The sequence below is a fragment of the Ptychodera flava genome, chromosome 11, assembly GCF_041260155.1.
Source record: "Ptychodera flava strain L36383 chromosome 11, AS_Pfla_20210202, whole genome shotgun sequence".
Taxonomy (NCBI): domain Eukaryota; kingdom Metazoa; phylum Hemichordata; class Enteropneusta; family Ptychoderidae; genus Ptychodera; species Ptychodera flava.
This window is the reverse complement of record NC_091938.1, coordinates 25,706,474-25,729,937: the sequence shown is the minus strand read 5'-3', so window position 1 is coordinate 25,729,937 and position 23,464 is coordinate 25,706,474. Positions and strand designations below refer to the sequence as shown.

General features: G+C 36.8%; 1 protein-coding gene across 3 annotated transcripts in view; it reads right to left on the bottom strand.

The window, feature by feature from the left end:
• The window catches only part of LOC139143927 (ubiquitin-conjugating enzyme E2 E1-like), a 111,407-nt gene that overhangs the window by 8,061 nt on the left and 79,882 nt on the right, over positions 1-23,464 (bottom strand). For all 3 annotated transcript variants that reach the window (XM_070714540.1, XM_070714542.1, XM_070714541.1), the window contains one exon: positions 3,365-3,497. In XM_070714540.1, coding sequence (XP_070570641.1) covers positions 3,365-3,497 — 133 coding nt within the window. The remainder of the gene's footprint in view (positions 1-3,364; positions 3,498-23,464) is intronic.

Here is a 23,464-nt window from a genome sequence, read left to right as displayed (position 1 = left end):
GGGAGGGGGGATGGGGAGAGGGAATAGTGTGGAATGAAGGGGGAGGTAAGAGGGAGTCATGGAGAGAGAGCAACTGTGGTGAGAAGGGAAAGGGGGAGGGAGGGAGGAAGAAAAGCAATGAGTGTAAATACTACAAAATTGTATTTTTTTTTTATTTTTGAACAACGCAGCTAAAATTTATATTTATTTCTGTATATTGTGATGGTATCAGAAAAAGAACAGACCTAAACAGTAGCAGTTTTGCTCTCAGTAGGAATTATTTAACTAGCTAGTAAATGTTACTGGAATTTCACCTTGGTATAAATGTGTTATTATGGATACAGAGATATTGAGGGTCAGCAAATATGCTTTTGAAATTTCAATTATGTACTGGTCATATTGCCCAAATCTAGCGAAGTCATGTATATCTTATTTTCTTAAAGTACATCTATACTGGATGTTAAACATTTGTGATTTATGATTATATTTCCATTTCAGAATAGTGCTGTGAAGCAAATAGTGGGATTTACAACAAATTTATAAACTATATTTATTGACAAAGAAGGCATAAGCCTGAAGTCATGACGTGTTTAAAACACTGACAACTAAATATCAATTTCCACACTGACAAACCAGTCTATTTGAACTTCAAAACAAACAGGAAGTCATATCTCATCATTTCCTTCTCAATCAACTCATCAATAATGCCTGAAAAATTTGTTTGAACTGTGGACTCCACTTCTGTTTGACTGGACATGCCACCCTGTCTGTCAAAATGCCAAGTGCTTGGCTTCAAGGAGATTCTGGTGTATGTTTACAGAGGGAATATCCATGTATGACAGACAGCTGGGAGCCATCTCCTTAACTTTTATAACCCTGTCTACATTAATGTACAGCACTGAGATGAAAATGCTGGCGAGTATAATATAAAATAACTCAAATACCGAGAACAAAAAATAAATTGCCAAGGTTTATTAACGCAAGGTTTGTAGTTCACAGCGATTTATGTGATTGTGGTGTGACCGTATGTCTCGTGTAAATTTATGTCTCAATACAGGATAAAGACTTTAACCTTTTGCTTAACTTGATACATATCTGTCGTCTCAAGAGTCAATTTGACATCTATCAATATTTCCATATTGTCTATTTCATCATCATTATTTCATATTTAAGCAGTGTGCACAAAGTGGCGCATCTTCACTATGTCCTTTAAGGACCATTGCTGATTAAAACGTAAGACCAAGAAAAATCATCTAGATCAGTGGGGAGAGGGGGGTCTTGCTACATTTGCACTGAACAGATTTGCACAAACTTATAATAAGCCAAGGCTACACCATAGAAAATATTATAGACATGATACTGAGCCAATGTTCAGATTCTAGTTTGAAATGCTTGTTATTAAAAAGACAAGTCAGCTGTTTGTACTTCCCCTAATCCATTTCCACAATTTATTCTGTTTAGGGCAAGTTCATATTATAATTTTGTCGTCATATTTTTGTAATGCTAAACACATAACTTTTGGAAGGGTGGGGGTTTATGGTCAAGGTCAGGTCAAATTTCACCTGCCTTGAGAGTGTTTTGATTATCCAGGGTCCCATTAAAGTGTCAAGCAGTTTGTTTGTTGGTTGGCCTTTGCGAAGGTCGGGTAACGATTTGTCAAACATATTCACCCTTTTCAAGAAATGATTCGGTCAAAATATTTGTTTACTCCGTGTAATTGGGACATGATATTCAAACAACATAAGGTGGAGTATGAGATAGTTACAGGGACAGTCATAGAAGACTGGAAGATTCAGCCACGTGTTGGAACTCTACCATGTCTGTGGTTTCAAGGGTCAAAAATGACAAAGCGCCCACACATGACTGAAACATTCAGTCAATATATGTTCATAATTTATTATCTACGCTAAAATTTGGTTTATCACTGCATCATAGCATGTCAATGAGGCTGTGTGCTGAAATTATACACAGTGCTGTGTTTTCATATACTGTTTTCCAATAATTACGTACACTGGTTTTTAAATAATTACACAGTATTTCAGTGATTACATACACTGGAATAGTCAATGTAAAAATTAACCTTTGGAAAAGTTGTTTATTCAAAAGATGTTTTCATGGTAACACAAGAGCCTACAGCATTTGCACACAAAAATTAGCTATTTCCGATAGCTACAGCTGTTATTTTATGAACTATTTGCCAACATTTTTGTGCAGCACAAAGATACTTTGGAGGACATACAGTTTATTCATTTGTATCAAAAATTTGCAGAGTACAAGTACTTTTAGTTATATGGCATAAATCTTGTTAAAATGTGATTCGTACATTATTCTTTATAAAGAACCTTGACATACTTTGTAACTATGGGATCAAATGCGGATTTCAAGAAAACACCTGTTAAAAGTACTTATCTCCCTGGCGACAAATTCTATTAGTTTTGATTTGTTGTTAAGGTGATGACGAAAGCTGCAGTAATGTTCATTTGCGAGGCACATGGTGACAGGATTACTGACAAATGTTGACAAATTACACAAATTGGACACGAAAAGACACAAGGGTGTAACAAAGAAAATGTGGTTGGATGTGTACAGGACATTCTGACTGACCATGTACAATCAGTGAAAAAGTAGTTCACCTGTACAGCACAAGATTTTATTTGTTGTTACCTGAAACAACTGGCAAACATGATTTTTTTTGGATCAATGAGCAAGTTTCATTGCCAAATTTGCAATTCAAAATTGTAAATGTTGATGAGCTTTTTATGGATAAACACTAAATTTCAGAGATTACATCTATCTTTGCATACCTGCCATTTTATAGACTTAAAATTCCTTTTTTGACATGTTCTTTGGGAGATTTTGACAGATACCTTGCCACTTGAAGTGGAAATTTAATTTTCCTGCCATACTGAATTGGGTCAGTGGCACCAGATAAAGTAGCATTAAATTAACTGGTCAAGCTTGAGTCTGGTAACTGCTCTACCACTAATGTCAATTTCTGGAAAAAAATACTCTCTTAAAAGGAGTCAGATCAAACAAAGCGTGTTGTATTCTGCTGTTAGCACACAGACCCAAGTTTAAAATTCATTTCAAAATTGAACCATCGGAATGACTGTTTACATTACAGTTTTTTGGTTGCTTGTCTTTTTTGCTACATAGAGAATGTCCGCGGCCAGCTGGCACATCTCCTGTGTAGGCAGACTTGGCGCCACCGGTGAGTGTGATTGCAACTGACACCAGCTTTGCAGGACATTATACTTTTGAGTTTTAGTAACCACTTCAACACAGAAAGGATTCCTTCTTGAAGTAAGAACAAATAATCTGTACGGCAAAGATGGCAAAAGCTGCAGAGGATTATATCGACAAAACTATGAAGAGTGTGTCTTACCTTAGGAGGCTTAAATGGATAATCTGGTGAAAAGTGAATATCAAGGAAGAAAACACCGCCCTCATAGACTGACCCTGGTGGACCTAGTATAGTTGATACCCATTCATAAATATTGTCTCCTTTCGGACCAGCACTGTAAGAAAATCATACAGAGAAGTTGAAAAATTCTGTTGTGTTTCTCAAGCACTTTGTTGTTTTACTGCTGGGATAAAATCAATGCAGTTCTCAAACACTGTACTTATTATATCTAAGTGGCTAAGACTTTCAACATCATTGCCTTTTCAGGCAAGTTTTTACCAACTGGTTGGCCCTCTATGTCTGGGAGCAGAATTTTAGGTGGTGTACCATCTTTATGAGCACTATCACTCCCATGATGCAACATGACAATCGGAGACAATGAGATCAGTTCCTCCCAAGAGGGCGCTGTTCACGTGCACACTGAAAAATCCTAAAAGCTGAAATACAACAGCAATCACAGCGATGTAATCAATCACACAGCCCAGTTAATAAAACCATACAGACATAAAATTAAACACAAATTATTTATCAACGATTAATTTCTCCCTTTCAACAAGATCATGGAAACCAGAAAAACAGGAGAATCGCAAATGAGACTGGGCATAGTACTCATCAATAAAGTTGCCTGTAGGGATCAGCTTGTTATGATGGATGGAGTTAGGTGGAGATTTTCAGCTGTGGGCAAAGTCGGCATGTGATTTGTAGAACCTCTAGTCTTATACATCAAAGCTGAATATATACGACGTAGTTGACAGGCTGTGTATTCAATTTCATCATAAATGTCTACACGTTTGCCGACCACAGAATGGAAAAACAGGCACAGTCATAAAACTTTCATTTGTAATTTCAGTACATGGCTTAATCCTGTGAATATAATTCCCAAATATTTACAGCAAAACCAATCCCTCATTCACAGATCCAATACGCTATTGAAAATGCATCAATGAGCACTACACACTCATGCGTACTTTTTGTTCAATGTGAGTGACACTATAACATCTAAACTGGCATAATTTTCCACTTGCCATATTCTTAAATTTATAGGAAATTTTTATTTGTTTATCACATAGTACTGATCACAAGCTTCCTTCTGACAACATATAAACCAAATCACAAAAGACTCATTGCCATGGGTGTATAACATATGATGCAAAAATGTTTGCCAAGAGGATTGATTTTCTTGATAAGTTAAAGGAAACGACCTCCCCGACATCTTTCACAACCTCTTTTGTAGCCACAGTGGATATCTAGCTGTAACTGATTTAGATGAAAATACTTCTTACATGACGGAACATCATGACAAAAAAGGAACTCTTCAACATAATCGAGAGATATTCCAGCTAATTTCCGCTAGCTAAAAGATGACGATCGCTGACGAGGTCTTCTTGACACAGATTAAAGTAAAGGAACTGCTATTTCTCCTCGCCCACAGAATTATCAACAATGTAGTCGCCAGATTTTCACCCCTGCACAGAGACGTATTAGATCACATTATAAGGCTTCAAATTGCCACTATCTTTACATGATAAATTTTGTGTTCAGTCACTGATGCAGCTATTCGAGGGCTCCACTCTGGAATAAAAAGGACGCATGAATGTTCTACAGATTCTTATGCCCAAGAGATGACACGACATGACAGTACAAGCAAACCAATGTGTAGTAACATGTATGGAAGTACATGTATAATTTCTGCACATGGCTTTTTTGTGCCATGGTCAAATCAAATTCTTGGTTTGACCCATTTATATAGCTACAGGCTCTACTACAACAATCACCAGAGTGGTTGCACCTCTATATGCACTTTCCTCTCTCTGCAAAAAAAAAATTCAATTTCTTTCCCAAGACAAAACTTTCTGATTTATTCTTCAAATAAATGTGGAATGACGCTATAAACCATGTACTCCGGTGAGATTCAAAGGCTGCAACTCTACCACTGCACATCATATAGCTGCAAATGTACAACATCTGACACTGCTGCTTGAAATGCTGACAATGAACCATGGCACAAACAAAACCATGTGCACAAACGTATGTAGGAATTTTTGTCGTTCTTGAATAAATAATTTCCAAAAATGTAATCTAAATTTTGAGACAAATATTTATATTTGCATAGTAAAGAGAGACCAGTGACATCATTTGCATACAGCCCTATAATTGTTTTCCCAAGAGAAGGATGTCAAAACTTCAAATAATAATTCTGCTCCTTGTGATAAAATCATTCATTTAGGTCAATTCTTTGCATCACAGATTTCAAACTTGTCGGTTGGAGAACCAAGCATGCATCATACAACCAGTAAACCTGTATTGGTGTCACATAATCGGTTTTGTCAGATTAGCTAATTGTTAAATCAATACAAATATCTCTTGTCCGCATTGATTACTGACATTGTGTAATTGCAATACAATGCAGTTAAGTGAAGGGGCCGAGGATAATTAAAAGCAGAACTCATCAGTGTTTAAAGAGATTACATTTTAAAAAGAAACTTCATCACTGGATATTGGCACATCCCAACTGTCATTTGGAGGGAAGGGTTTGAGGTCAAATACTTCTAGTTTCATTTGCCTTGTTCTTGTTTTACACTCATGGTTACTGGGGCAGGTATTTTATCAGCTTGATATCTCTGAGCAAGTTGACTAAATAAGTACAACTTACAAAGGAGAACAAAGGATTCAAATCACATATTACAGTTAATGTCAACAACCACTAAATACAAGAACCAGGTATCGAAGACTGCTTTCATGAAACAGCCATTTTTGTTCATCTATTATTTTTTCCCTCACACATAACCACATTCCTATATTGGCTGTCATCAGTAGATGCCTGCTCTTACCCCGATACACATATCCACGATTAGGACAAACTGCCTTATTATATACTTTTGTGTGGGCTGTTTTATTTAATATCCCAACCATTATGGCTTCCAGCGATATGAAAGCCAAGCATTCTATGGAGAAATTAGGCTGTTTCAGTATATACATGTAACGTTTACAAGAGTTAATGCAATACCCAAATCAAATTATCAACACAATAACAAAACATCAAAATTTTGTTCAGTCTACAGCCCTTACTTTCAATTAAGTAAATTTTGAAAGGTTTTACACACAGATGTTACCACACACACACAGGCATGAAGAGGCAAATTAATTCCATTTTTATATCGCCACAATTTACCTTATGGATCAAAGCCTATATCCTCGGCATATCCCATCACAAAACCCATTTTAACGAGGGCAGAGCTCGAAAATAATACACAGAATGGGGATGACAGTATAATTAGGCCATTGGACTTGACTTTTCTCCTCTACAAGCATTGTTACCTGCATGTCATGCATGTTTAACAGACTCCATATACACATTATTCTGCCCTATCAATACACTCATTGGCAGTATAATGGTTATATTAGCCTACTCAGTGAACAAAAACAGCAATTTTTTATTAACCGTGGCTCGTAAAAAATTAAAGACTGACGAGCATCTTGGTGTTCTAATTGACTTGATGGATTAGATTTTCTGCGAATTTATTACTGGGTAAACCCCTGATATTATTGAGACAGGTAAGCCGTCCAAATGATCATGTGGAATATATACTTCTACTGGATATCTCTTTGTGTGAATTGTTGAGTAGAATGTAATATGTTAGCCATTTTTTTTCATGTCAATGCCTGGACAGAGCATGGGCATGTTTCCTTTCTGCATCGTTCCTTCAACCCATGCATCCCTAATTTTGCTTCCATCGGTCCAAGATATCCACATAAACAACAGGGATGTACCATATTTGGGTGGCGAAAGGGTTAAAAATACACAGTTGGTATTGGTAGCTGATTTCAAACTTGATAGTATATGTGGAACAGCTGTTCTGAGCATACAGCTAATACCACTGGTAATAAAATTTGTGTGTAATTCATCAAATGAATCATGTGCATGTCTGTGTATATAAATTTGAATTAACAGCTGCATAGAGTATAAAGCTCAGTAGATATCTATATTGAGGAATAACATTTTAAAATATCAACAATTTTTCAATAGATATTTGTTGGCGCCTGCTACCCCGTCTTTCCCCACCTTGATCGACACATTAGGTGAAATAAATATGTTGACCCTTTAATAAGAAGCAGTTAAAATATTATCTCTGTCTGTCTGTCCGTCTGTGTCTGTCTGTCTGTCTGTCTGTCTGTCTCTGTCTCTCTGTCTCTCTCACTCTCCACATTATTCTGGTTACTTATTGTGTGAAATGGTGTTTATGTAAATAAATTGTTATGCCTAGATGTTTGGTTGTCAAATGCCTATTCTAACTTAGGTCTCATGAGAGAGCATGACAAGGTTACATGATATTTTAATCCCCATTTGTGATGATATGTTTACTTATGATATAAATAATCTTCCCTTTTACAGAACCTACCCTCATGTACGTGGCACCCTTAAAATAACCAACATTAACTTGTCTCAGTAATCATAATAAATGCTGGTGATGGTTTAAAGACACAACCTGGGATATTACAGAAGAAAACATGAAAGATAAAATTTCAGATGTCCTCACTCATGAATGATCTCACTCAGTTTTCAATTGCTCCCACTTTCAGCCATGTAGCAACCTATCTCTGATTTAATTTTCACTTTGGAACTGGACGGTCTGTCACATCCATGAGTTTATTTTTTTCCATTTGCCTGGAAGAAAATTCCTCCAGACATGGCCATGCAGCAGGTATAAATTATTGAGGTCTGATGGAGACTTAGGATAGACTGCCAGACAGCTGTAAGTGTAATATCTCGTCATGGTATTGTAGAGATACAGTGACATTTAACAATGTACAGGGACGCAAAGTAGCACTTAACCAGACTTGTAATTGACTGATCTCACAGGATTACACAAATACTAAGTTTATGTTGTTCTACTTCAGCTGGATCTAACACTGACAGTTAGAGACACAATCCTAACGGTGGCAATTATGAAACTACACTTTTCCTACACAATCAACATTTTCATTTCATGGTAAAATATACAGTGGCTAAAGACTGACTTTGAAAAAATAGGTTTGGGTAATCTTCATACATCCAAGTTGGGTAAATATTCATACATCCAAGTTATAAAGAATAATATTTTTTTTCCATTTTTGTTGACACAGTGCTTGACTTGAGAGGGTATATACATCAGCATTAGATCGTATTTCATTAACAGCACCTTTCCAACTTAACCTCATCTACTGAATATGTTATTCCTACACAAATCCTGCAAATAGTGTCTGATGTACAACAAAAAAGGACTTTAAACAAATTATTCAATCAATTTTCAATATTCATTTTATTCTGTATCCCAGTGGAAAGATAATGTTACATGAGAACATATGGCTGTAAGGGGACCTCAGGTATCAAGATACAATTATGAGTGTCATCAAGTCAAAAAATTAACCTGTAGACTTCTACAGACCTTTACACTGCCTGTTATTCATCATTGGTGATTTAACAGACAATATCAAATCATAGTACTCCAAATATGTATACTCAAGATTCATCCGATGTCCTGATCACTGGACAGAACATGCCGAATTCATCTTCATATTCTCTGCCATATTATTCCCCTAGGTGTCAGATCCCAAGTACATCATGATCTGAGACCGAAGATCATTGCACCTGTCAACTTACATGTAAGGGTGTGGTGTTTATATTATTCTCTTGCAGACCCCCAAAGGTGGCTAGAATGCAATTTTGCTATACTACGTGCACATTGATCCTTCTGCTCATGTGCACTCAGCAATTAAGCTTAATATATAATCTCAGTGAGCTATTGCCAGCCCTGAATTCTGAGTATGAGCTTGATCTCTGAGCACCTTTCTAGAAGACTACTCAGTCGGCTGTTCAGGGCCTATGTTAACTTACAGCACATCCATGCATAGTAGAGAACGCAGTTGGAGTGGTGCACTGATGCACTGCTGCAGGAGACTAGCATTTCAAACAGTACATTCAGAATTTAAAATACCTTTTGCTGACTTTGTACATAAAAATTAGTACGAAAACAGATTTAAATTGAATACCTGTGGGAGCATCACTGATATCATTTACATCGAACTTTTCGTATGAACTTTGATTTTTTATGAATTTGTACTTTGATTTTTACGGGAAATTTATTGATGTCAAAAATATTGGATAATTATATGGTGGAGAAAATGATTGGCATAAAATGTAACAGCTTCATTGAATTATTGATGTTTTAGGTTTAAAATAGTTCACTGGGTTTCTCTTTGCCATTCAATACATGAAAGATCATTCATTGAAGTGCAAATGAAATATCATCATGGAAAATAAGAACCAGGTGATGATTTGCAATTCTACCTGGGATATTTTACTCACAGACTTTTGGGTCAAAGTAACAAAATATTAAGAGGGGGGTTACAGGCAGGGGTAAAGGTGGAAGTGAGGGGGTATATAGGCAGGAGGGGGGAATACTAAGCCCATGCTAAGCTGCAGTACGATTCAACATTATATTGGGAGGCATGTTTGTATTTATACTCCACGACAGGCACCCTCAAAGTACAAGCACAGATTTCTCTAATGAGTATGTGGACTTAGGATTCTTGAGGTTTACTCACAAGGGGGTCTGATACTGCATGACATAAAGTTTCATTAATATATGAGAAAATAAATATTCGTCGTCAGAAATTATGATGAAAATGGGTTCTATGTTGCTATTCATGTAATATTGAAACAATATACATCATATGCCATTAAAGATCTGACAACAACCTGTAGCAATATCCCCGCAATATCAAGAAACAGAATTTCTTGTTTCAATTGGCAGCAGCGATGTCGCTCACATGATAGCCATCAGTGCTATGAAGGTTGCGGCAATGGCAAATCTTGACTGAAAACTCAATGGATATCACATTGTGAACTCCCTCTCTTCCTTATTTCAATGGAGCCAGTTCAACGCAGACACATCAGTATTAATTCAAGACTCATAGTTGTGAGATCTTATCAAGACAAGCTGTCTTTGGGGCAGACCGTTTGATTTCCTGAGGGGCCAAGATAATGGACTGGCCTTCCTTTTTTTTGGAATGTTCCAACTTAGAGCTTTCTTAAATTCTTGACATGTTACTCCTTACAAGTCTATTTCTGACAGAGCTATCATCCTTTCACTTTGACAAACCTTTCTTCATATGAAATTTTGAATGATGCAAGATATTAATGGATTTTCTTAGAAGTCTGTGTCCTTATGTCCCCTAATGTTGACGTATTAATCTACTAGTACAATAATACACAAAGGAAAAAGCTCCCAGCAGTTTGCAGATGTTTTGCATGATTTCCTTGGGTTGACAGAAACGCTGCTTGACTTCTTGACTCAAGATGATCCGTGATAGGGTGAGGAGAGAGCTCAGACACTGCAGAGACATGCATACCTCATGAATTTTATAAGACCACATAAATAATTAATTTCACTTCATAATTAACTTTGATATTGCCTTCTGACAAAGTCGCTTGGGAAACAGCAGAGCTCAGTGCAATTGTATCAAGTTCATGGGTTCTACAGCCAGCAGCACATGGATATTGAATTTTCACACAGCCTGAAAACAGTTTCTTACTTTTCACACAAATGGCTGATTTCTTGTGGACTAAGTGACCTGAGGAGTGATATATTTTATTATACACAGCCATCTCAATAGCTCTAGGACAGTGAGTGTTACAACTGGGCTGTCTAATGACTTGACATTGTCAAAGCCAACCTATACAGATATCATAAATCAAACCAGTGGCTTCAATATTGTAACAGGATACAATAATGTCAAGCTGCTGCATATTTTTCATTATTGATGGCTGCAAACAAACAGTAACAGATAGAGTATGCATTATATGATTATCTCAAAAATTACATGTCAGTGTACTTTAGTTTCATCATATCATACATGCATAATAATAATCTCAAATTGCCATACTAATATGATGCTTCTCATCTATAAAATGATAGGAAATGCAAGTTTGACGATTTGCTCTTATTAGTGTTGTTCTTAAGTATAAAACTACTGAATTTAGTTCCCTTCAGGTATGTTGGGCAAGCAGCACTTCAGCTTTACAACATGCAAAGTATAATATTTTTATACAGGTATTGTGTGCATTGTTAATATCATTGTGGAAAGTGTCAGTCCAAACCCAAATCTACTGACACACAGGGCTTATGAATGGTGTAATTTTTCTGGGTAAACAGAGCAATATTGGACTTACACTGACACGCGACAATGTATTACTACTACTATGTACATCTGTCATTGTGTATGTGTGTGCTAAAAATGCCTTATGGAACGCCCGTGCTGTAACATTGCATTTCCAGGGCAGTCCCCTAGCTACCAAATGATCTCCTAAATGATTGTCAGCATTTGTCTTGCTACTGTATATTAACAGGCTGTCAGACACACACCCTAGATTACATTCCAAATTGGCATTTGATATCAGTTATGTGAAAATAGCTACAAAATAGCTTAACCCTTTATCTGCCAAACAGTATCACTGAAAAGCGGTATTGAGCCAAAACCATGTATTTTCACCCATTTGGCTTGGTCTGTTCCAACAGCTTTAGTCCATAAAATCATGTTTACAGTATCTGTGATTTCAGAGGCCTTCAAATGTTCCATTTTTTTGGTTAAAATGCATCAAATGGGACGTATTGTGCTTCACTAGTTTTAACGGACTTGACCTAATGGTGAAATATGAACTTAGCAGGAAAAGGGTTAATCCTTGACGCCAGAAGAGGCATGGAAGTTAATCATACAATGATAAGGTTATTATGAAAAAAAAAGGGCAAAGTATGTGTTCAGACAATGGCACCATACATCACCCTCCACTGCAAACACAGCAACGCACTGCATTTAAGTCCTTGTGCATAATTTGTGGTCTTTTCGTAATACGTCATTATTTGAACATTATCCTACTCGGTATCATTCTGTTCAGTTACAATAAAATGCAACTGAAGAAAAGCAGATTATTATGTCTGAAAATTTCCCTACCGATGTTTATGTCAAAAAATATGAAAATAATTTCACTGGACTTTCCCTGTCTAACTCACACTTACCAGTGAAATACCTGATATCTATTCAAATGTTCCATATAGTCATGCCCTCTCCTTTATATGTACTTGACTGAATTCTGGGGAAAAGTTTTGGTCAGGTTGTGATCTTACATGACAGATTTGCATATTGAAAGTCCAGATTTAACAGAGTTGAAACAACTTCAGTGATAGCTGTTGCTCCTGTGAGTTGACATCAGCAATGCTTTTCGAAAAATTTCTGTTTTCAAAAGTATTTAACGTCATGATTTGACTTGCAGAGCTCAACCAGTGTTACATCACTGAACTGTACTGCTGTGAACAACACACAAAACTATTATGACAAAAAGCAATTTAGCATCCTGGCAAGACGCTTAATATCATAAATCCTCTGATATCAATACAGCCATATGCCAACCACAGTATATGGTCTTTGTATCAATGTGCTACACGTATGTTTCACCAGAACACGATACATCCTTTGACAGCAAAAATATTGAATTTTATTTTTCAGGAGAAAAATTAAGATCAGAGCATGTAAATAACATTTACACAGAGCACCTAAAGCATACTGTTTCTGATTGATACCATGGCAATAGAGTTATCTTTGCATCTGATTGGCTCGCGTTGCTGCTATTCTGATTGGCCAATACCCATCTGACTCAAAGACAAAACAGAGGGATCTGATTGGCTGCTGTTCATGCAATGAAATAACATACCCTGTCGTAAAGTGTAACTTATTACCAGACATTTTTAAAAATCACAGAAGATCCAAGCACCGACACACAGTGTGTATCTTAAACAGCTCCTTACTAAAGAAGTTATTTCCCAGAACTACAATTATTGATTATTGCTGTGAAATACAACACAATGTCTGCTGCCTTGTCAACGATGATAAACGATAAACGTCAATGTTTACTAATCGAGCATTTCATTGAAATATCTCTCTCCTTTCAATACTTCTGAGAAATCTTCCAAACCCCTAGCACAGCAAGGAGAAAAGACTATAACAGACGATGCTTTGCTGGTTTGGGGGAAGATTTGTTGCTGCTAAGCAGTGCTTCACAGCAATAAATCAGTCTAGAGACCAGTCCCGGACAAATCACACATTAAGTCAGTTGGAACATGAGAACACAGTAACAACTGTGAACAAACAGGACACACTCAAATTACACTTACACACAGGTACCCTATTCCCAACATGTAATGACCTCAACATAAACAACCTGACGGCCATATCTCCAGCTGCAATTTGTGTTTTTTTTCTTTCTTCATGTCCCAGTTCTCCTATCAATCATCGAGCTGCTGAAAAGAGGGAGCAGCGTACTTTGTAATCAAGATGTGATGTAAATGATAGTTCCTGGTTTTATGAAGCTTGACATGATCAAACATGCTTTTCTCTTTTTTCACATGAAGGTTACGAATGCGCCTCAGGGACAGATATTTGGACGGACTCTCAGACTTTCACAATACATTTATTGTTCTGCCACTTGTGGGGGCTCATTCTGAAGCTCATGGAGTAAATAAAGTTTTCACTGGTTAATTTTTATGAAAATCGACAAATTACAGTTTCCACCATGGAGCAAACACAGGGATGGCAGCCATTTTGAATTTCAAGTGTCAGTAAAGTATTGCGTAATTTGTTTCCCTAGTAACAAATTTTTGATGACAATGCTTGATTTTTATTCTGGATTTTAATAGGGAATGGTATAAAGTTTCATTGAAGAAATTTTGGGCAAATGTTTAAGTCTTTCAATTTGGAAGTGCAAACTGCCTTAAATCATCTCAGTGTTACTATAGATACTGCTGCATTCTGTTTGGTATTATCAGCTTTCTTGTTCCTGCACCTTATTCTGCCAATACATTTTGTTTGTCTACATAATTTCTGAGCATTATCTTTGAAATGCCATGATGGCAATGAATCTTCTAAATGTGCCGGATTTATAAAGAGTTTTAAGAGAGTTCAATCCATGAATGATTTAAGATGGCTTCTTTGTTAGAGTGGCTTAGGAGTATATAATCGTGACAAACACAGCAAGGTCCACATCAGTCGGAGATTATAAGATTTCACTCAGTCTTTTATCAACTGTAGAATCAGGTCAAGGGTTCTCCGTGGATTAAGTCTTAACAATTCTATTACAGAAATACAAGTAACACAAAAGGGTAAAGATACTTTTATCTGTATTAAACACTGCCGGCAATGTAAGTGCTCATGTACACATATAGTTTGAGACTTGGCCCAAGTCAGTGAAAGCGTAAAAAAATACAGTCATTTTCGGCAAGTTTTAACGAATTAATGATACTTTTATTTGAAATGAGATATCCCGCAATGCAATTCCTAAATGCCAGCTTGACGCTTGTGTAAGGTGAATATTCTGAGAAGTGGATTTGCGCATGTGTGGAGTGAACGTGATCGGCAGTTTGTTTGCACTGGATATTACAGGTATTTCTGTAGGCTTTTTATGGCGCAAAAAACCACACTTACTTTCAGGAATTACAGGTCTTTACAAATGTAGTAAAAGATTATCATTACAGGAGAGATATGTTTGCCCCGATTCATCACCAAGGTTCAAAATTGTAATAGTCACTAGAGAAATTTTCAATTTTTCCACTTTATCAGTTCATTTTTCACACCTGTGCTCATCCAACCATTCATTTCAGCCTACAGCTGTAGTTGACTGCCAGCAAATTATCCGTGACAATGGAACCAAAACCAACGTTGCTTGAGGTTACCTAGGACATTTTGCTATTGGTGGTGCCCTACGGTCAAAATTAAGATTGCAACAAACAGTGAAAAATACCTACAAGCAAAATCATGCGTGCTATATTTAGTCTATAAGATTCAAAGGAAGGGTTTTAATTTATGTTGAATTACAGTGTAAGGTTTCAAAGCCCATCCTTGATAACAAATGTCCGACATGATGAATTCACCAATACACTACACTAGTACTTCATGATCACAAATCACATATTGTGTACCAAGTTGATTTACGACAAAGCAATCAATTAATGGGCAAGACTTTTACCATTACCAGGTTAAGTCCATTAAACATCATCATAAAAAACACAGGTATATAAAAATAGATGACGAGTGAGACATGTTATTAGGTCAAGACAGCTATGTAACTCCTTGTGCTCATTTCGTCTCAATGAAACAAGTCTTATTTTTGTGCGTTTGCAGTGGGTTTATGATCAAGTTCGACCAATGCAATTCATAGGGCATGTCAAGTCTGTTGAAATACAGTAGATGAAATACGGTATGTGTCTTTTATTTTTCAAAAATTGGACATCATGGTGAGAGATGAACCTGGAAAAAAGAGGGCTATACAATTTGAATTGGTAGAAAATGGCTGAAAACTAGTCACTCCATTTAATCCTCTTTCTCCCAAGTGGTATTTATTTCTGTGGTTTGTCTATGGGACCTGGTAGAAACACGATTAAAATTCATTCATTTTATAGCAATAATACCTCTCACAATTCCTAAGTAAACCATAATGCAATATATAAATCAATTTTTTGTTTTCCTATTCAGCTATTCGACGAAATGTCTGCAAAATGTATTCTACACTGAGACTTCACAGCACTTTAGAATCTCCAATGATTTATTCATAAATTTTGGCGCATTCCTAGATACCTGTAATCCGTCACCTGTAACTCACTCTCACCTATATCACTCCATGCATACATCTCTGACAGTACACCGCAAATCATTACTGTATACACTGTACACTACAGTCCACAGCCTCCCGCTACCTTTGCAAGTCCACAAAATGCCTCTAACGCTGATTACATACTCACATATATAAATTTTACCTGAAGTAAATGTCTCTCCCCATCCACAAATAAAATCTTCCATCAAAAACCTCATAACAAACAGAGAAGGACAAACCCATAAATAGCAGTCAACTGACACTGCCGCTTCATTAAGTGACCTTAATTTCGCATTTATTTTATTACAAACCTGAATCGATACTACAGTAATGAATTGCTATTAACAATTTTAAACAGATCACGCCAAACATACTCAATATCCTTTCATTTTTATTGACAGCAACTTAAATTACACTGGGACAATATTAGCGCTTGATCACCGACACTTGAAAATGAAAACTCGTTGTTGACAACCCCATGTTAGAGGCAAAATCAAATCTCTTGATTGTACCTGTTAGACTCACTTAGGATCCATCATTCTCCTTCTCCAATAAGGATTGCCACATTCATTTACGTCAAGGCCTTCTGTTAGTCCAGAGAGTATGAATTTAACTGTATTCAAGAGTCGAGTTATGAGCAATCATCCAATAAACATATGAAGAAACTGAATTAAAGCAAAAGCACACACAACTCAGGGTCGTCACCATTCAGAAAAACACTTATTTGTATTCTCAAAGAATACCCATGCTGGCACTGTTGATATTTACCATTTACATGAAAACTATATCATTTACAATTTATTCCCATTACTGTTACACTGAAAATGTCTGATATACCACACATGTGGCATTTACACACACATTCCCCAACATGATTTCTTGATAACTTTCACACAATTCTGCGATTAATTTCCACGGTCATTCCGGACAAAATTAACAGCGAGGCTGTGATAATTACTCTGGCTCGTGATCACAATTAATGAGACAGCCAGCAGGAATTTTACACAGTGTGTGAACAGAAAGGTTGATATTGACTGTGTGCATGCAAAACAGCTCTACAATCGCAGTAACTGTCTCTTCACATTTATTATAGAATCAACCACTTTACTCTTTTACTCCATGATTCACCTCATGAAAATAATCAGTATCAAGGATTGTTGACAATTCCTGTGTGTATATGTTAGGTGAAAGATGTTAACAATTCGATTTCTGTATGGACTTCATTCAAGGACAACTGTAAACAATTACAATGAACCTTACACCTGTATTAGCACTTTGTTAACAAACAAAAAAAAATGTGGTTTGAACATGATTTTACAACAAACAAGTCATCGTTGATGACACAGTCCCCACTTGTTAATGGGTACTTTGATTACATGTCCTAAGAGGATAGAGTCCTCTTCATTAATTGAGACATGCCCAAGTTTTGGCTAAGGACACGAAAAAATTGTAACAAAATGGCTGCCATGCAGCCATATTGGATCATATCAAGAAACAAATTGACATACATATGTATGACATAGGTTAATGTCCTTGTACCAGCTTTGAATAAAATCGGTTAAGATATGCCTTAGAGTATTATGGCCCTCGACAGGAAAAAATCGTAATAAAATGGCCGCAAGGCAGCCATATTGGATCGTATCACATAACAAATTGACATGCGTATCTATGACATTGGTCAATGTCCTTGTACCAACGTTTGATAAAATCGGTTGAAACATGTCTGAGTTATGGCTCTGTACATGAAAAAATCGTAATAAAATGGCCGCCTGGCGGCCATATTGGATTGTATCACAAAACAAATTGATGTGCATATCTATGACATAGGTCAATGTCCTTGTACCAACTTTGAATAAAATCGGTTGAGATATGCCTGAGTTATGCCTCTGCATATGAAAAAATCGTAATAAAATGGCCACACAGCAGCCATATTGGATTGTATCACAAAACAAATTGACATGCATATCTATGACATTGGTCAATGTCCTTGTACCAACTTTGAATAAAATCGGTTAAAACATGTCTGAGTTATGGCACTGTATATGAAAATATTGTAATAAAATGGCCGCCTGGCGGCCATATTGGATCATATCACAAAACAAATCGACATGCATATCTATGACATTGGTCAATGTCCTTGTACCAACGTTTGATAAAATCGGTTTAAACATGTCTGAGTTATGGCTCTGTACGTGAAAAAATCGTAATAAAATGGCCGCCTGGCGGCCATATTGGATTGTATCACAAAACAAATTGATGTGCATATCTATGACATAGGTCAATGTCCTTGTACCAACTTTGAATAAAATCGGTTGAAACATGTCTGAGTTATGGCTCTGTACATGAAAAAATCGTAATAAAATGGCCGCCTGGCGGCCATATTGGATCGTATCACAAAACAAAATGACGTGCATATCTATGACATTGGTCAATGTCCTTGTACCAACTTTGAATAAAATCGGTTGAAACATGTCTGAGTTATGGCTCTGTACATGAAAAAATCGTAATAAAATGGCCGCCTGGCGGCCATATTGGATCGTATCACAAAACAAATCGACGTGCATCTGTATGACATATGAAGTAATCCTTGTACCAAGTTTGAATGAAATCGCTTCTTGCATCTCTGAGATATCTGCGTGAACGGACGGACGGCACGCACACACGCACGCACGGACGCACACACGCACGGACATGACCAACCTATAAGTCCCCCGGACGGTGTCCGTGGGGACTAAAAAGCGTATTTGAGAAGGGGACAGCAAGACTGAACAATACTGTCAACTGTTTGAATTACTCAGGCTTAGAATGTAATATTAGAAGAGTCATTTTGATTGATTCTATAATTCTGTTACCGTTCCACAAATATATACAAAAATAAATAGTTGTCAAATATTTTTCACAGGACAATGTCACTGAAGGACCTTATTGTATGACATCCTCAAGGAGACACATGATGATTGCATTAGGAGACTCATAAAATGTAAGTCAGCTATATGACAAAATCAACATCAACAAGAGGCATAGACATGTACCTATGACAGTGTGATGGATAATCACCTTAATTTTTTACAAGACAACAACCAGACACTGTCAGTACAGAATTTACTTATTATGATATACCCTGAAAGTGACACATGATGGATGTAAGCCTAAGCCACTTATGAGATATCGGTCAGCAATTTGACGCAATCAACATCTCCTTGTACAAGAGGCATCACACCACTGATAATGCGACAGATAATGACTTTATCCTCTGAGTTGACAGATACCAAGTACACTTGGCATTGACAGCTCTTGTAAACCAATTCATGCTGATTGTATAAATCCCTGTTGCTCAGTCAGAGTGCTACTGTTGACGGTTAGGGTTTCCTGTTTTGCAAACACAGGTCAGGATGACATATGCCGCTATTTGATATCTGAGCCAAATGGCCATGCACTGAAGCCACTGTCTGTCTTGATATAAATGGATTCACATCGGCATTGAGTATTCAAGATAACCCATGAAGATTTACGTAATTCAAACAACTTGGTGGCATTGCTCTCAGGGTGTACTGTCTGTGGTTAGTCACCTGAACTCTTGCTTTAAAGGTATACAGTCACCTCTAATCTAAATATGCCCATATATGGTCAAAGGGATGTTCCTTGGTATTCAAAATGCCCATGTGAGGGCACTGTTTTTATAAAGCGGCTACCCGCTTAAAATCTATGATTGGTTAGATTTTCTCTTTCCATGGTAAACTGTGGCAAAATTGGAACAGGTGACTGTATACCTTTAATGTATTGTAAAGTGCTATTTAGTGAGATTTCGTGTTATACGAGTACCACAGTAATGTATCTAGAAGTGCTATATTGTAAGATTTCATGTTGTAAGTCCCGTGTACGCGTGTGTATTGATAAACCATAAGGGAAAGCAAAGGAGGTTCCCCTATTTCAGGTTCTATCATCACCTCTGTCGTGGCAGGTAATGTACACCTTTCACATTAGGCCATTTAAAGAATATTCTTTGTTTGCCGTCCTTGGATTTTTGAAAAAACTACAAGCCAGCCAGGGACAAAAACAAACACAGACAAAAAACACAAATGTATTAACATGGGCTCAATTTTATTTAGTTTCCTTTGGAAAAATAATATTGTTATTTGCAATAGTGTTAACATTGTGTTTGTATTCTTAATTTTCTCTGAAAACCTACCAGCACGCGGACGGCAAACAAACAATTTTATTTACAGCGCCTTATGACTAAATGACAAATACCAGGTGTATGAAATACCATTCAATTAAGGCTCTTGGGAGCTCGTTGAAAAATTTCTGACAATTTCTGTTTGCTGACAGTGTATGAAGTACTTCAGACATGGATAGTTCTTTGATTACATAGGACTTGTGTGTCATACTGTGAACAGTGTGTCATGATACACTGTATAAATATAATATTTGGCTTCAAGGAAAAACTGCTACACAGGCTATTGCAGTGGCCAGAGGAAAAACTCACTGACCTGCCACTGCTGTTACCATGGTTACACCACACAGATACCAATGGGCTCCTGAAGACCATGAATCTGCCAGCAGTTTCAGCACAGACAGGACGATTTGACAATTTTAGCGAAAACATGTAAATTTGACAGCTTAACCCTTCCACCCCCATTACCCTCTCTACAGGTCCAACGTTACCATAGACAACAATGGGATTGGTTCAAACCATGGTGCTGAAAGGGTTAAACATCTTCAGTGAGTTCAATCTGACTCTATTCATAGTTTGTTCAATACCCATCAATAGTCCTTATATTTATTTTTCATAAAGTGGTTTAATTTCTTGAAATATCAAAATTATACCGAATATAGGTTTCTAATAGGGTCTCTGATGGCTCTCTCTCAATGAACCCTAATTCCTCATGTTTTATAGATCCCGAGGGCATAAAAAGGAACGTTCAATTTGGTCAACACAGGATTTATATTAATTCCTGGACATGGCTGATTTTTTACAAACTTAGAATTCAACAGGGAGATTGTGATGCATCACCTTACACAAACAACTGTACAGCTCTTGACAATCTCAGTTGATACAAAAGATCCCAGACATGGTGAATGCTAGTCTGTAAGACATCAGAGAAGTACCAAACGTTCATTATTCTTTACCACGTTAAAACATATTGGTTAACAACCCTCTCCTTAACAACTGTCGCACAAAACAAATCCACTTACTCAATTACATACAAGGCTAGTTTACTTTGTTACATTGCTGTATTAGTGTTACCTGGGACCACATTGCATTCTGAGTATGTATGTGTTGGTTCCTGATTTATCGGATATTTACCTTGAAATAGGACCTCTTAATATTAAGCCTTTCACGACACACCACAAGCACCCCCCACTCCCCCCCCCCCCCAATACTGGCTATCGTTCAAAAACATGGTGGATAAAACTATATTATGCAAACGGAAGTACTTGAGGGAAATGGGGGTCTGGGTTCAGCGCTCTCCTGTCACATCAAAAGCTGTGTTGACGGAATCCATAAATCAAATTACGGATCAATCATAACATTAACACATATTACATAGTTACACAAAAATGATAATACGCATTGTAAACAAGGAGCAAAACAAAACAAAGCAGACGAAAAAATGTGTATTCAAACAACATCTGATGAGGGTCCTTGAGGAGCTGCTTTGATAATGCAATTTAGAATTAATCAGTTTTTATTATGAGTCCTTCTTTAACATGTTGGCTTAGTGTGTATATGCACTGGCAGCATAACAAGCATTATGTTCAGACTTCATTTCACAAGACTTCCAAAACACTTCACAATTCACGAAACCCTACTCAGGAATTCTCTTCACTGAGTGTAATGAGGGCAGTACAACTTGAAATAGGAAAGTATGTACGTCCCACGTTTGGGCTACCCTACTGTACATACCTCCAGGCTGCTCGGTGTTACCATGGCAATATCATTAGTGCAGAGGGCGGGCTCCACCCACTGCTGCCAGACTTGAATACTGAACAAAGCCTTGTTCTGACATGCCTATCATATCTCACCGCACTGTGCTATGAAAGAGGGTGGGTGGTGTCTCTATGCGTTTCACATTACGTTTATCGTCTTCAGATATGCTGAACATCTAAATAAACTCAAAAGAGAGTTCTACAAAGTGCACGTGATTCATATTTTTTGATATTCTTCATCTGGCATTGTGAAAAAGCCATAGCTACTGTGGCTACAGTTTCCTGCTACAACTAGCAGTCTCTGCACATTTCAGAATTTTTTCAATTCCACATTATTCATGCTTTGATCATTTCCTCCCTTTGTGTACCCCAACCCCCTGTATAACGTCAATTTCTTCTCATTCTAAGTGTAAAACAGCTCCCATTCCACACACAAGGAAAGTAGTTTTAACATTTACAGATAGACATACCAAAAGTACACGCGCAATAAAACCTTATAAAATGTCAGAACAGAAAGCCAAGTCAGTTGTAGGAATTCCAGATCACCTTGACCACACTTTGCACATCATCTTCACACACATGTAAACATGTAAATGGTTCTATTTATCATTTAATTCTGAGCTGTTTGCTAACATACCCTCCAGACAGTTGGGACACTTATCTTTCTTGGCATACAAATCTAACACATTTTCTGAAATTATACGGATTCAGAGATGGCACACATCTACATTATCCACAATACTAGAGGATCTTCTGACTTAAAGCGTTCATGTATTTGCACACACCACTGATGATGTTCCTGCAAATCAAGCCCCCTGGCAATCTACAATTGCACGAACATTATTCCATTTCTTCTCTATTCATAGTTTACATTTGTTTTTTTCTCTGTATTCCTTTTTCCACCCCTGAGCAATCAAACAAGTCTAGCTTCTCTTTGGTATCTTAAATAATTTATTAGGTAATTGGCTACACGACAGAGAAATTAAACAGATGGGTTTAAGTCAAGAAGTCAACTGCATTTCACCAGGGCTTGCTACATTAAATTATAATTATAATCTGTCTCTGTGTACATTACAGAGTATGGACAAGAACCGGAAAATTAAAAAGCTATTTTACGTGACTAGCTTTTATATATATATATATATATATATATATATATATATATATATATATATATATATATATATATATATATATATATATATATATATATATATATATATATGTATATCTGTACAAATACAATACTGGAGTGCATGCATGGTGTGAAAATAAAATTTGCTGGTGTAAGAACAATAGATGTTGTCTTGTAATTTTTCCACCTCCATAGGTTATCCAGTTTGTGTAGAGATAGTTGTAATAAATTCAGTTGAATATTTGTTTTTATATTTTTGTCAGAGCTCTAAATATTTGATATGTCCACCAAAAATAGAGGTTGAAAACGTAACATGAAAATTACCAGTGAAACATGC